The sequence below is a fragment of the Rhamphochromis sp. 'chilingali' genome (genome assembly GCF_963969265.1).
Source record: "Rhamphochromis sp. 'chilingali' genome assembly, chromosome: 9".
Classification (NCBI taxonomy): Eukaryota; Metazoa; Chordata; class Actinopteri; order Cichliformes; family Cichlidae; genus Rhamphochromis; species Rhamphochromis sp. 'chilingali'.
This window is the reverse complement of record NC_137936.1, coordinates 14,953,676-14,969,431: the sequence shown is the minus strand read 5'-3', so window position 1 is coordinate 14,969,431 and position 15,756 is coordinate 14,953,676. Positions and strand designations below refer to the sequence as shown.

Genomic DNA, 15,756 nt, shown 5'->3' with positions numbered 1-15,756 from the left:
GGTATTACCGTGAACGGTATGATATAGCCCAGCCCTACTACACCCTGTGCTATCCTGTCAAAAAAGTCCTAAAGAAATATTGTGACTGGTATATGTATACAAGGCATTCAATATATAGAGGCACATTTGAAAGAGAGACGGCTCTATACGGACACTGTTCCTCTGTAGGAATGGCAGTCCAACTGAACTGTGTGTGTTTTTTTGCAGTGACTAATGGAGAGCCATGTTATGCACTGAATACTGTTTTTTGTGTCTGTCTGAGAAAAGAGGCTTTCCGAGACGTCCTTACATTTATCACACTTTGCCTGCATTCATTCCCTCCCGGACAAATGCACAGATGTAAATATTTAGCTGTGGCCTTAACAAAAGACGCTCTGCAGGTCATTGCTGTCTGTTGCACGTTCTTCTCTAAAGAGGATAGCCAATATCTGTCTGCTCCTGTATTATCTTCAAGTGTGACTCCATTTCTGCTGTCTGCTACTTCCTCTGTCATCCCTCACTGTGAACTGGCTCTGGGTGGGATGGATGCAAAGAGCACAGAAGCAAAAGGAGCCCTGGGAACAAAGTGCTTTTAAACCACAGGGGTCTTCTTCCTCCTCTGCATTTCTCATGTAAGCTGCATCCGTGTGCGTGTCGCCCGCTGCTAACACCCTGCTGCGAGGTCAGCGAAGGTTAAAGAGTTTAGAGATTTGGATAAATGTGCAGTCCTGCTATTATACTGTCCTTTTAGGCTTCCTGCTGATTTCGGTCTGTGTTTGGAGAGCTCTGCTGTGTCTTTTTATGTTTTAACTTTTTGTTTTGTAGAGCAGTAGCATCATAGTTTTTCCGACTCCAATACCGCACTTCCTAGACTGTGCTGTATCTAAATTTCTTGGGAAGCTCTCGTGTATTCCTCTAACCCCATAATGTGAGAAGAATCTGTAGTTTAACATGTCCTGTCATGCAGGGGATTTCCACATAAGATAAAAGACACATTAACAGAATGTAGGGCAGGTAGAGGACAAGGCTAAAAGTGCATGCAAATAAATGTTTATTTCGTTTTTCCAGTGACTGGATATGGAAAAGAAAGACCAATTTAAATTATTGGACAAATCCAAACGTGATAGAAAGTCTGTCATGTGATATTACTGGAAAGTGAAACTGTGAGTTCAGATTCTTCTGGGTGTTAACAAAGTATGATCAGACTTTTTCTTCAGGCCCAGGGCACACCTCTCCTACACTTGGACAAAGGGCACATGGGTGTGCGTGTGACCGGGAAGTGTGTCGGATTTAAATTTGGTTGGGTTGCGTGTGTGTGTGCGCTGTGTGCAAATGCATTTCCATATATGTGTCATACCTAGATTGCATGTCATCAGCTTTGTGTTGTATTGTTTCTTCCTCTTCTTTTCTTCCTGTCTGCCAAAAATACAGGAATAACTGACTACCAAATCTAGACCACTTTTACTGATAAAGGCTCGGGCTCTCAGATATAGATTAACCCTAGTCACGGATGATGAACTTTTTTAAGTGGAGGTTTTCATTCATCTTTTTCAGTCTAGGACTAGCCTTATTCTCTCTCTTTGGGAAACCTGCTGGAAGAGTTAGGGTGAAGGTGCAGAAGGTTTGGTACCACTTTTGTGCACAGTGTGGATGCATATTATGATCAGCAGGCTCAAGGGAGACTTTCTTTCCTGCATCTCCTTAAATATGAAATGTAGTTTCGTAGAGCAGATCACGGTGTGTACTCTTTCTAGCTTTCGGCTTTGAGATTTTCTGGAAACAGTGGAAACCATTAGTGTCACTTGATGACGATGATGATGTAATTCAGGCTGCATTTTTCAGCAGAATGGCTTCCTGTGGAACTCAGTTTTCTGTTTCTTACCCGCTCTCCTCTTCTGTTGGCAAGAAAGGCAACAAAAGAAACGGAAAAAAAAAGAACAATTGCACTTTTCAAGCAAAATCTGTTTCAGCTGGCACGAGTCTTGGATACAAGACATTAGAGAAAAATGATTTTTGTCTGCTTCACACTCGGTACAAGAGGTTTTCCAGCACACTTCCTGCCGGCCTTTAGCTGGAATGTACTCTGGAATGAGATAATGACGTTTCCACATCCCAGACAGCTTCGGCAGAAACATTTAGAAATGCAGTGTGTTTATAGTGTGAGGTGTACAGAATGATGGCTTATGAATAATCATAACAACGATACATTATATTTGGTTGAATGCTTTTTGGGGAATTGTTTTTATTGATGTTAGCACAGAGGTGGTCTGACAGCTGGTGGGAAACAGGGAAACTTCTCTTCTCTCCTTGAGTGAATTTGTGGAAGTCTTTATGTTGCGTTATACAGCTACTGCATGACTGCGAGAGGAACTGTTCTTCTCCATTAACAACTATTCCTCCCAATAATTCAAAGGCATAATCCAAAAGATGAATGATATACTGGTGAGACAGATGGTGAAAATCACACTAAATGAATAATAAAAGCTGCAATGTTAATGTTTCCTGTTTTAAAGGAAAGTGTGAGATTTTTTTGAAACACTACTTGTGCCACAGGCTCTTAACTCTTTTTACTATGAGCCCTGGGGTTGGCCTTGTATTGTAGCTGTAATGTCATGTTCTGTCTTAATAACCCTGCTCTTTGTTTATTCCAGTGTATTTATAATTTGTGATTTGCTCATGTAATTTAGACGGCTGTGACACCATAGGTGCAGTGGGTTATTTTCTGTGTTAGCCATTTTTTCGCACTTCAACTTTTCTGACTTCTTTTTTTTTTTTTTTCTTACTAGTTTTGCATTTGGCTTGGGTCAGTGTAACTGGACCCTACAGAGGTTGCACAGGTAGTCCAAATCCTCCAGGACAGCACATCAATATGATGCCAGATGTTTTGCTGTATTTAAGCATGGAGGAGATTCCAGGTGACAGGCATTTACTGGACAGGTCCACAGAAGGTCCTTCTATCAGCCGGACCGCTATGTGCTTTGGACTTATCTCAGTTCCCTCGCTGATGTAGTGAGTCCTGGGTTCCTCCTGGTGTACAACAATGCCCAGCCTAATGTTGCATCAGTATCCAGTTCCTGGAGGATGAGGTAAATTGATACCATTGACTGGCCCCCACGCTTGCCTGAACTAAATCCAATAGCACACCTCTGGGACATTATTTGTTGGTCCATCAAGTTCCACCTCAGAGTCTCTGTGAGTCAGTGATGGCCTGGTCCGGATGTGGAAGGAGATCCCCCAGGACACCATACGTCTCATTAGGAGCATGCCCTGACATTCTCAGGCATGCATACAAGTACGTGGGGGCTATAAAAACCCTGAGTACTATTTTGAGTTTCAACAAAATGGATTACCTACTGCATCATTTATTCACTTTGATTTTTGGGGTGTCTGAATAGCCAACTATGGACTGATAATTTTCATTTCCATCAAACGACGTGGCATCCTTTCCACTCCTAACACATTACCCAGCCCACATCAGTATAGATATCCAGAATGATTCTTTGCCAATAGGTTTGATGTGTTTTGCCTTTAGTTGTCTCGAGCAGTGTAAAAAATCTTCTGCAGTTATGATATGATCATTATTTAAGAAGGTGATTTGTTCACTGCACAGACATGAGAGAGGTATCAGTCTTTTCGTCTACCTCTCAGCAAGAGACCACTAAAGCATATTTCCAAATGTTGAACTCTTCCAAAATTTAAAATTAACATTAACAAAATGTATCCAAATGTTCGCTACCGCTGTTTTATGAGTGTTGCTTGAAATCATTTGTAATCCAGTTAAACTGAGGCTCAAGGCTACCCGCGAGGCTCGTCCTTTTTGTCTGCATCCTGTTTGGTCTCTTTGTCCGAACAGCCATCGGACCAGTCAAATGTTTTTTCAGGGAATGAGTGTGATGTTTGTTGTGTGTTGGGAGTGAGGGAGGGTTTTGGGAAGCACTGAAGGCATCTTTGTTCTCTGCACATAAGATAGTAGTGTTTGGCTTGGCTGGTTATTGGTGTGAAAAGACAGCCTGTTTAGGAAAATGTGTGAGGATCATTGACTGGAGGCTCTTTTAATGGACTCTGAACACGTGTTTGAGCAATTAGTGGCACAGAGCCTTGAATCGTGTTGTATTTTGTTGAATGTTGGACTGTATGGATCTTTAAACACTTTCTGCCATGAAACTGCAGATTTTGAGATTTATAAATATATAATTACACAGATTGTAAATGCATTTCAGGTTTATCTTTTTATGTATGCTCACGCAGACACACACACACAAAAAAAATAAACACACTGTCTTCGGCTTTGTGCCATCAGCAAACACGGGAGTGTTGCAGACAGGAAGCAGACAGATGGACAGACGCAAGCGTACGCAAATGAAACAAAGAGAGTAAGGAGACTGTGATTTGGGGGATCAGTAATCGACAAAAATTATAATTATTATCTCGGAATATTTATAAACAATACTGTTACTGAACAGTGAATATAAGATGTTTGTGCGATGGGATTGAAATTGATTTTTTAATTAGCTGAATGTGGTCTAGCATGGAAGAACAAAGAGATGACGGCTGGGGCTGCTGTTGCTGTCTCCACCCAAAAACCACCTGCTCCTGATCTCAATGATTTCCATTAGTGTGGACGATTAAAAAAAAAACCCTACATCATTTCCTCCTCAAACAAAGTGACCTCGTTTTATATTTCCTTGCGTTTTTACAGCTATACCTTGCAGTTCATTAGTATAAAAGAAATGTAACATTAACTGGGAAATGATCTTGAAAGCTGTTATTCAGCAGAAAAAAAAATAAAAAATTTTTCCACGAACACGTACGACTTGAATAACAGAGCTCAGCTCACTGTGATGGGTGTGTTTGTATTGAGCAGGACTGACCACAGCTTAAAGCTCCTGTGGGATCCGCGTGCTACTCAAGGGCACTTTGCCTGTCACAGCGGGCGCTGCAGATGCATCACAAGCCACACTACAGCCACGAGCTCACCGCTGTAATGCACCGCCTCATCAGTGACAAAGATCGTATCAGCGGGTTGATATGTTTCATCAGGAGGAGAGGAGTCAGTGTAAGAGCACACGTCGATGAATAATGTGCTTTTTAGAAAAGGAAGAAGCTGAAAGGAGTGATGGAGGAGTGGTGGCGGGGGGCGCGCAGGGACAGACACATTAGACAAAGAGGAAATTGGTCAGTAAAAAAAAAAGAAAAAGGGGAGAGTAATGCTGATGCCTGTTGCCATGGTGATGTGGGTCAATGACTGGTTGCCATGGTGATCGCTACTTGGAATTCTGGGAAGGGATATTTTGGCGTGTGCGTGTGGATGAGGGGAGACGTTTATTCAATATAACTGAGAATGTGCAGCATGCGTCTGTGTGTACGGACGGGCACCTTTATAACAGCAAGTGTGGTAACGTGTGCTGCAGTAAGTCAGGCGCAGTGCTGCTCAAAATTCAAAATAAAGAAAGAATATCAAGATAACGGTGCAGCCTGTAACCTGTCATTACTTTGTGTAAGGATGATTTAGTCTCTAAGGTCTGCATATTTGAGACTTTGTGATCAAAGGTCAGAGGTCACTGTGACCTCACTCAAAGATGTACTTGGTATTTATGACCAGTGTTGGTCAACTTACTTGAAAATATTAATTAGTTACTAATTACTGATTACTTCCCAAGAAAGTAATCCCATTACTTTACTGATCACTTACACAACCTGAATACATTCTAAAGCAATAGACAATTCAATTTTTTCCTGCATAATCCATCAGATGAAATTTGAATGAAAAAGACTCTTTCTAAAAAAATGTTTTATTAGTTTTCATCACTAACTTTATGCACTTTGCATCAAGCAAGAATTAAATTATATGCAACAGTCTTTGACTTGAAGAAATTTGTTCAAAATTTAAACCTTTTTTCTGCGTATTCCAGCGTATAAAATAAAATAATTTTTTGTGTTTACGCTCACTCTTTCAAATAGATGCAAGTAAAACACAGCAAAAAAGGAATAAAATCAAAGACTCCTGTCGCTCTTAAATCTATTGTCAACTGTTTAGGAGGAGTGGGGCCGGTGGTCGTACTTGCTCCCACACTCCATATTATCCATTGTTGTTCTACACATTTCTGTTACTACCACAGCGTCGCACGCTCGTACGTCATTGTCATGAGACACTGACAAACAAAATCACAGTTTAGTAACGCAGCATGCTTATGGGAAAGTAACAGTAAGCTAATTATTTTTTTTTTGCAATAGTAATGCCTTACTTGCAGCATTTTATTTTTATATATATATATATATATATATATATATATATTTGAAAAAGTGACTGATCAAATTCAATCAAAGTTAGATTTATATGCTAATAAATCCAGTAATGCACTCGACATAAATCTGGACAAAAACAGCCAAGCTTTAAAATTTCAGAATTTCATATCAGAAACGTTGGTACAGGCATGCCTCCATTCAGTCATTCTACTTTTTTTATTCTTATTTTTTGTGTGTGTGTGGCAAAAAAATGTTCTTTTAGATTGTTGTTTCAGATATCAGTAAGCTTTTCTTCACACAGCAGTAAAAGCCCGATAATGTATTCATCCTCATTGTTGGCAGAAACGACCTGCATGTTAATGGAAGTAAATTTGGCAGATTGTAGGTTTTATGCCTAATTTGAGCCTTCTGATGAAACCCTGTTGTTAATGGGTTTCTGGGTCAATGTGTGTCTTCTGTTTTTGTATCTTTGTTTGCATGTGTCTTTGTGTGTCTGTCCAGGTGCGTAATCAACTCCTCATTCATTTGGTGAGTCACACTTTTCTGTATGTATCAGTGAGGGGTGGGAGTGCACTCTCCACATGAAATAGTGAATATGTAGTGAAAACAGGAGTATGCCATTCAGTCCCCACAGCTGCCTGGCTTGATGAGTCATCTGGTAAACAATAAAAAATGTGATACAACAAACTGTTATAAGAACAGCATGCTCGTTCAGTGAGAAAAATGCTCGCTATGCATGCATTTACAACCCTGCTCACAGTAAAGTTCATGTTCTGATGTAAAGCAAATTTAATTGAAATTCAAAATGAGATTGGTTACTTGGTTTCAACATTAAAACAGTGTTGCCTTCATACTATTTTCTACTAAATTAAGGCATTTAATTAAGGTATTTTAGCTCTTAGGTCTGGGCTTGCCTACTATCAGCAGACGTGATTCCTTTACTTCTGTCCTCCAGGTCCTTGAAGTGATGCTGATGTGAATGCGATGCTGTGTGACAAGCTGAGTCTGGAAGACATGAGGGAAAGCTCAGGGCATTGAAGTGTATGTGTGTGTGTGTGTGTGTGTGTGTGTGTGTGTGTGTGTGTGTGTGTGTGTGTGTGTGTGTGTGTGTGTGTGTGTGTGGGGCATGAGAAGAGATGTGAGATGACGTAGCGTGCAGGCTGCATGCTACAGTACACCAACAGCATGGGGAACAAGAATAGACTCAGCACACTTGTAGGTTGTAGTTGAGGCTGATGGATGTGCACATGGTGGTAGTGCACGTGAGCCCCCCCCCCCCCCCCCCCCCTTCACTAGTGATGTCAGCCCATGTACACCCTGCTAAAACTGGCAGTGCATATAAGCCCATCCCCCTTCTAAATGGCCTGCATTATTGTTGGAGCTACTTTGGGGTGTTTTTGCTACTTTGTCTGTTTACACAAACTGAACACGCACATTGGAAACTTATATATATATATATATATATATATATATATATATATATATATATATATATATATATATATATAATTTATTTATTCTTTTAAAAAAAATTATTATACATTACATTTCATCAGTCTGTTCTTCCTGTCATAAACATGCAGACATCCACCATTGCAGGATTACCCATAATCGTCCATGGAAGTCTGTCTTACTTGATTCCACTACAATCCCTTGTGGTAAAGGGAAAAATAAGGACAAACCTACATTAACACACACACATGCTTGCTCTCTGTCTCTTGCATACACACATAATTAGCTTGTTAATGCTGTTTATTTACTTAACCTTCACAGAGCTGACAACTTTCTCAGTGAACTGATTTTCAGCGCGTCACCATTATAACCCTACAGGCATGTGTATCGATGCAGAAAACATCCATGCCAAATGCATGCTGCAAAAACCTCTACATGCATCAAACCTGTAACATAAAACAACGGTCCCGCCACACACAAGTGATGTTGTGCTGAACTCGAAAGCTTTGATCAATAGCATATCGACTGCTGCCGCTGTATTATATGTCATCTGAGTCACCCTTGAATCAAATGCCAGTCAATGTTTATTAGGCGCACGCCACCAGAGACACAACACCCTTGTAATGAGCTTATCCTCTAAACTGAACAGCTGCTTGACATTGGTGGTGTTCAGTACAGAGTGACTTAATTGAGAAGATGATACTGTTGGATAAACACACAGCTTGGAAGACAAAAAAGCAGAAATTGAACCATTCCTGAGCACATGCAACAAATTACAAAGTCAGCTTAATGAACGATCTGTGCTAACACCTTTTTTTCATCGCTCTCTCTGTGAAACGATAAATACCTGCCATCTTGCAGACCACACACATGCACACATGCTCTGTCAGTGTGATGTTGTGGTAGAGAAAAATTCAGTCTGTCTAAACAGAATGGGTCGTGGGTGAGAGAAAAAGAAATGGGCAAGTGGAAGACAGATGCAAGTCAAGAATCGGCAGCTCGTGGCTTTTTTGGAACTTTCAGGACCAGCATATTCCCAGAAAGTAATCCTGGGATTGCTTTTTTTCTGGATCAGCTGCTAACTGACTAAACTGTCTCGTCCTGTCCCTCCCACTGCGTTTCATCCCTTGTACAACACACATGAGCAAGCCTAAACCTTAATCACATTAACTAGCTGGGCAGCTGCTGGTGCTTTTTTCCCTCTTCTGTGACGTATAAAACCAGCTGCAGGGTGTAAAAAGGTTGAAGGAGCGGGTGGGGTTGAGATTATATGATGAGGTCATCATCTCCTGTGATTTATGGTTTCAGCACGTGATGGGTGGGACGCTGGCTTCTGCGCAAATGCTCCTGATGATCTTTGAAGACTGAACATGGGAAAATGAGATTAAAAGTATTAATTGAAAAATATTATCCTATGAATCTGGGCCAATACCATGTAATTCTAAAATGCTGGTACCAAATATAAGCTCCTCTGTATTGTTGCTGCCTCTTTTATCACCTCACCTCTTTCATACTTAAGTGCGGGCCGATATGTGATCTTACATTGATTTAGTTTGGCTTTTTTCATTGATTTTACAGCTCAGCAGTGGTTACTAATCTTCCAGAGTGATGCCTTTGTCAATCTGATTATCAGGATTAATGTTTAAGTGTGTGAGACTGATATATGGTGACCGATTGCAGCATGGTACAGCTTTACACTGTGATTTTTAAGCCATGTCTTCACATCTGACCTTCCTCTGTTCTGTTTCTTTTAGGTGTTTTCTTTTAGAGCCACAGCCAGTTTAAACTTTTCACCGATATATATGTTTTTTGGGGTTTTTTCTTATTATTCACTCTGATAATGTGGCTTACCGCTAATCCAAGAATCTCTCTGAAACAAGAGTTTAAATCATCCGATTGTGGCTGTAATATTTGTTTTTAGGTTAAGCTGTGGCTCCTTTTCTCAGAAATGGCATTAGTGAAAATCATTTCTGAGTAACCGCCTGACTTTGTGTTCTCTCTACAGGGCTGGAATTGATGATGTGGAGACAGATGTGGTAGAAATTGAAGCGAAGCTCGATAAGGTATGAATCCTTCTAACATGTGGACTGTGCTTCTCATTAAAAGATAAAGTCAGCTGATCCATAAGGGAAAAAAATCACGTGTCCATTTCTTTCAGTGGTTAGAACACTTTAAACAGGGCATTAGTGGAATTCATTGGCTTTGTTTGAATGCTAAACGCCACCAGATGGGGAGGTTTTCTATGAGTAGTACTTTAGAGTCTACGCTGTAATCAGTTTTCTGTATCGCTGTCTTTCTCGCTCTGCATGTCTGCAGTTCACACACTTGTTATTTAAATGTCAGAGCTATTTAAATAATGAAAACACTGCAGACAGTTAATTAAATGCAGTGGGTTCATGCACCGAACAAGAGGCTGCCCGTTTACAGGGAGAAAAGACTGATTAATGCCAGCGAGGTTGCAAGTAGTAGAAAAGGCTCACATAGTGCAGTTTATTACATTAGTGTGCGCTGAATTTCCCTTTTTTTTATACAACAATTTATGAGACATGAATTAAAGCACTTTACTTTATTCCATCTCATTTGTTGCTTATGCCTGACAACAAGAAGGTCCTGGGTTTGAATCCTCCCGCTGGCTGGGGCCTTTCTGTTTGGATTTTGCATGTTGTCTCCATGTCTGCCTGGGTACTCGCCGGGTACTCTGACTTCTCCCCACATACCAAAGATGTGCTTGGATTAAGTTAACTGGAGATTCTAAATTAGCTGTAGGTGTGAATGTGAGCGTGTCACAGGGTGCCCACAAAGATGGGCTCCAGTCCCCCTGTGACTATGAATTGGTCAAGCAGAAGAAAATGGATGGATGGATCACTCTGCCCTGAAGTGCAATTTGCCTGAACACAGGAGGTGTTAATTTTAAAGCTGCCGTAGAGACCAAAACTAGGAGGTATATTTATTTTATACATATATTACAGTTCATACTCATGCAGCATTTCATAGTACTATCAGTCAGGTAGCTATATTTGTTTGCCAGAATGAGCCCAGCAAACATACACTATTTGGACAAAAGTACTGCACCTCTTAATCTCTGAATTCAGATGTTTTCGGTTCTATTGCCACATGTGTCTAAAATCAATCAGCTAGCCAATGAAAGAATGGGACGTTCACTGTATTTGAGTGTGGTACTGTAATAGGAGGCAACTACTGGAACAAGTCAAGTATTTTCCCTCCTTGATATTCCACAATCAGCTGTAAGTGGTATTACTTGCAAAGTTGATCTCTTTAGGGATGACAGACACTCAAAAAAGTGGCAGAACACATCAACTTACAGGGTAGGGCCACCGAGTGTGAGGCATAAAAGTTGCCAGCTCTCTTTTGACTCAAGATCTGCAGAGTTCAAACCTCCTCTGGCATCAACATCAGCACAAACACCGATGTTAATACCAAACATGTATCAGCTCCTGTATGTGGCCCAGTACTTTTCTCCACATAGTATATAACAGAATAATTTAGAAAAAGAAGCTTAAGGTAACTCCATAAGTGTAGGCATTCGCATCAGCATCACTGTGATCAGGCTCTGTTCTCTATGGTATTAGTGAGAGGTTAAAGGTTTAAAGGCAAATGGAACGACTGGAATAAATTTTATAGCTGTATCAAACCTAATTAGCTACAGAGATAACTCTGGATGGACCGGATGACTGTCTTGAGGAAGTGAGCTGAAAGGCTTCTTCAGATAAACTAATAGACGTGGAAGTCAAAGAGAATTTAGAGTGGGAGATTGTGTTACTGCAGCTTCTTTCTTCTTCTCTCTGAAGGTGAATCTGAGACAGTTCTTCAAACATCAAACAGCCTGCAGACATAATGAAATGTGGATTAACAAACCTCAGTGTGAACACCTAAGTTTGTTTAAATAATAAAGTTATTATTTAGATGGTTTTGACTTACTTAATATTAAAGTTCATCATTAAGGAGTAATGTGAATAGAGCCCCTTGCTCTCTACACATATAAACATTCCTGCCACCAACTGATAATGCAGGACCTTATGAACTCTGAACTCCAGTTCAGCCTCACTGAAAACTGAAAAGCGTCAGAGGAGATATATTTCCACCAGGGAGGTTTGTTCTGTTCAGCAGGAGTCCTCCCCCTGCCCTGAAGCTATCTGTGGTGACAGCAAAGGCTTTCAGGCAAGGACATGGACATGACTGATGAAAGCTGAATCTCTCTGACAAGTGTGAAAACATTTAGTGCTGTCCGTCGGCTAACTGGAATACTGAAATGTTGCTGTTATTGAGAGAACACTAACAGTACTCAGAAACATTTCTAATTAGTTAAAATATTAAAATTCACATTCTTCACCTCATTGCTCAGCAATTCTGCAGTTACGCTGCAAATACAGTATACTGTTATTGTTTCGGTCAATTAACACAGCAAGGTCTGTCGTGTGGCACCAGATGTGGCATTTTGGCTCCAACTCATTTATTATATCCAGACACACAGCTTGTCCCTCTAATGGCCATCCTCAGACCCCTGGGGGGTTCAGGCCTGCACTCAATGAGATCACATTCCCTACATCAACCAATTTGTTGACATATATGTTGTCAGACCAGCCTGGGAGGAGCAGCAGCATCGTGCTTCTTTGGAGTTTCTACAGATTCCTAAAAATGCTGTTAAAATTTGGACTGCATTATGCATCTTAGAAAACATACTGTGTGAACATGAGTGTGAACATTTGGCAACTGATGCTTTTGATCCCAGCAGCCTGTTTTAGCAGCGTTCACGCGGCTGCAGCCCTTACTGTCAGCCACCCAGTAAACCACAGTCACATACAGACAACCTTGGGAACGCTTGCACCAAATGTGATAATTAAAGGTTTACTACACTCTCTCTTAAGCAACCCCCAACCCCACCCCTTTCCAGCAGACACAAACACACACATGTTGTGTTTCGGCATAAGTGCATTGGTAATGACAGTGTAACTTTCTGCACCTTATCATATTACTTGCAAAACGGGAAAGCAGTCACAGTGAAAGTCATGATGTGGCATTCTACTGTCTGCGCTTGTTAATTTACATTTTGTTTAGAATTTCAGTTTACCCTGACATGACTTTGGCTGCATACTATATTATACAATATACTATATTATTTAATTCTCAATGTTGTGTATTGACTCCCAAAGCTTTTTAATACCTAAAGTCTGCTTATCAAGGTTGTATCAACGCTAGTGCCTTGGCTCTGAGGTTAGTCACATTTCTATGAAATTTGGTACTTGAATACATTTGTCTTTGGAGATTCCCCTTCTAGCGCCAACTTAAACTTTAGTAAAAACATCCGTAAAAACATTAACGAGCAGTAAGTTTGCTAATTGCATCTGTCTTTATATTGCTTGCATTAAGCTTTTTTTTTGCAACAATGTATATTTCAGATATTTCACAGGAAAATGTTTATTTCTTATTTTTTTCAGCAGTAGATTTAAATTGTTTCCAATTCTGTCATAATGCTTAGCAAAAAGGTGATCCAGCCATAAATAAACATTAACAATTTTTTTCCTTGAGGCACCTCAGAATGCCATGATGACCTCTTCATGCTGTGTAGTGCCATCAAGTGTGTTTTGCAAGAGCTTGCACTCTACTTTTGGAAAATATTGCAGTCACGCAACCTTGCATGTGTCAGTAGAGTTGCACAACACAGAGCTAATTAGCAAGTGTTTGAAATTTCCTCTATTTATTATGTACCAAGTTGTGAGTAAGTTGGTGTGTGGGATTTGGGACGCCGCTTTAATCATAGTTATGCAATACAGTCAGTGGCCTTTGATCATCTTCTTCATTTCCATCTTTTCATTTGCTCATTTAGTTACTTTCTTAATAAATACATGCTTCTCAGTTGGATTCCTGACACAGCAGCTTCAGTAAGGCCTGCGCTGGCCTCCAAAATTAATATTATTCCAAATTTGAGCATCCTCTTGCATTCAGCATGTGAGCAAAAGATTCTTATAGGCTTTGTTTGATTTACGTCATCATTTTGACTATTAATATCCTCACATCTCATTGTATAAAAAGTCTTTAAATAGAAAGTGTTCTTGTTTTGGGGGCATTAAAGTGATGTTTTTACACCTCCCATTAGTTGGTGAAGCTATGCAGCGGGATGATCGAGGCCGGCAGGGCCTATGTCAGCGCTAACAAGCTCTTTGTTAACGGCATCAGAGACCTGTCCCAGCAGTGCAAGAAAGAGGAGATGATATCGGTGAGTAGAAGCAAGGATATCTTCAACACGGAGTTCAGATTCACTGAGTAATATTTGAGTGCCAGCTTCTTAGCAACTGACTTCTCCTCTGTCTTTGACTTGGACATTCCTGCATGCATTCCTCCAGTTGTTGTGTGCATGGAAGAGGTGACCTGATTTGAACAGGAGACGTTTACACTAAAACTTTACATGCCTGCAAGCATATAGACCTGAAACTGACTTTATAGTTTTTTAGGAAGGCATTTGGTCTCTGTTTCCTGTGTAATGTGTATTCATGTATAGATAAGTTGTTATGTGAGAAAGATTTTGACGTTCATATGGAAATCCATGCTTACACTGTGCACTCTACATCACAGGAATGCCTTGAAAAGTGTGGCGAAAGCCTCCAAGAAATGGTCAATTACCACACGGTAAGACACATCTGCACACACACGCGCACAGACATACTGTATGTTGTAGCCACAGGTGAGAGGTTGAGGTACAGCCCAGGTCTTCTGACATATTAACATCTTTCAGGCATGCACAACTCTTACACACACACAACACTTCAACTGTGAAATCACTCAATGACTTTGAATCTGTCCACACTGGCCAGTGATCATGTGTGTGTCTGATTCAAACCACATGCTGGACCAGATGTGTATTGCAGGTTAATGCATAAACACACACATGCACACTCACACGCTCACAGGTTTTCCCCACATGACTCCAGAGTGATTTCTCCTCATGACTAAGTGTGATCTCGAAATTTCTCACTCTATGAAAGGTTTCTCACACTGCTGAGATGATGATGCAGGTTTAAAAAGCCCAAGGCAGAAAGAGATATTACAGCACTTTAAAGTAATCAGCAGTAATCATTAGGACATGACAATATAAGACAGTGTGTAATATTCTGAGATGCTCACTCAAGTCCATGTTTATGCATTATGCACGCATGCATGACAAAATTAGGAACAAAGGAGAGTATTGACAATGAAGGGAAGTGGGGGAAGAAAATAAACACAGAATAAAAAAGGAAGTGACAAAGAGACACAAATGTAACAGATCTGAAGCTTTCTGTTTTTTATTCCACAGAGTGTGAGTTATCTCTTAGATAAATCTTCTTCAGTTGCATGGTTCTGTTATGATCTCCAACTTCACCTTTTTAAAGTCAAATCAAATCAAATCTCTGCTTATTACATAGGATCCATTAGCCACATCAGACCAATAATTTCCTCTTTTTTTTATAGACGCGGAGTACTCTTTTCCTTTCTATCCATTACAAGTTATGTAATGTCTGCAGTCCTTGCTTATATTACATAGAGCACCAATTTTATGAACGCTGTTTCTTTTCCACTGCCCTTTCACACCATCTCAATGCATCCTCTGTGACGCCTTTTTTCTTGCTTTCCCTTCATTCACCCTTCTAAAGAGTGTTTGTTTAGCAGATTTTGTGAATAAACAAGGGAAGGAAAAAATAAAGGATAAATTTCTTTGCTAACTTACACTTCCCTGCATCTTATCTACTAACATAGTCCCACGGTTTGCTGTGCCGTCACCCTCATGGAGAAGCTTCAGTTCCCTGAAATATGAGAAGAGGACCAACAGCCATCTCTCTTACACATCCATCATGATGAGGATGATGTGAGGAAGAGATATGAGAAAGAGAATCAAGGAGATGTGTTAGCCTAATAAAAAGCAGCCTTAGTGTCTTTACTTAACCAATCAGTGCCTGTTCCTAAGGCTTTTCAGCTGTCGAGCATAAACAAGGGCATTCAAAAGAAAAACGGATCTCTCAGTAAATTATATAAGCAAATGTGTTTACATTCAAACATGGATCAGTCTCAGCAACAGATTAGGAAGCT

The 15,756-nt window shown here is 40.3% G+C and overlaps 1 protein-coding gene across 1 annotated transcript in view; it reads left to right on the top strand.

Moving 5' to 3' along the window:
- LOC308401952 (arf-GAP with coiled-coil, ANK repeat and PH domain-containing protein 3-like) overlaps window positions 1-15,756 on the top strand; it is a 54,980-nt gene that overhangs the window by 18,603 nt on the left and 20,621 nt on the right. Inside the window, exons 2-4 of the mRNA XM_080890426.1 lie at window positions 9,683-9,740; window positions 13,793-13,912; window positions 14,269-14,322. Of these exons, the coding sequence (XP_080746552.1) occupies window positions 9,683-9,740; window positions 13,793-13,912; window positions 14,269-14,322 (232 nt within the window). The remainder of the gene's footprint in view (window positions 1-9,682; window positions 9,741-13,792; window positions 13,913-14,268; window positions 14,323-15,756) is intronic.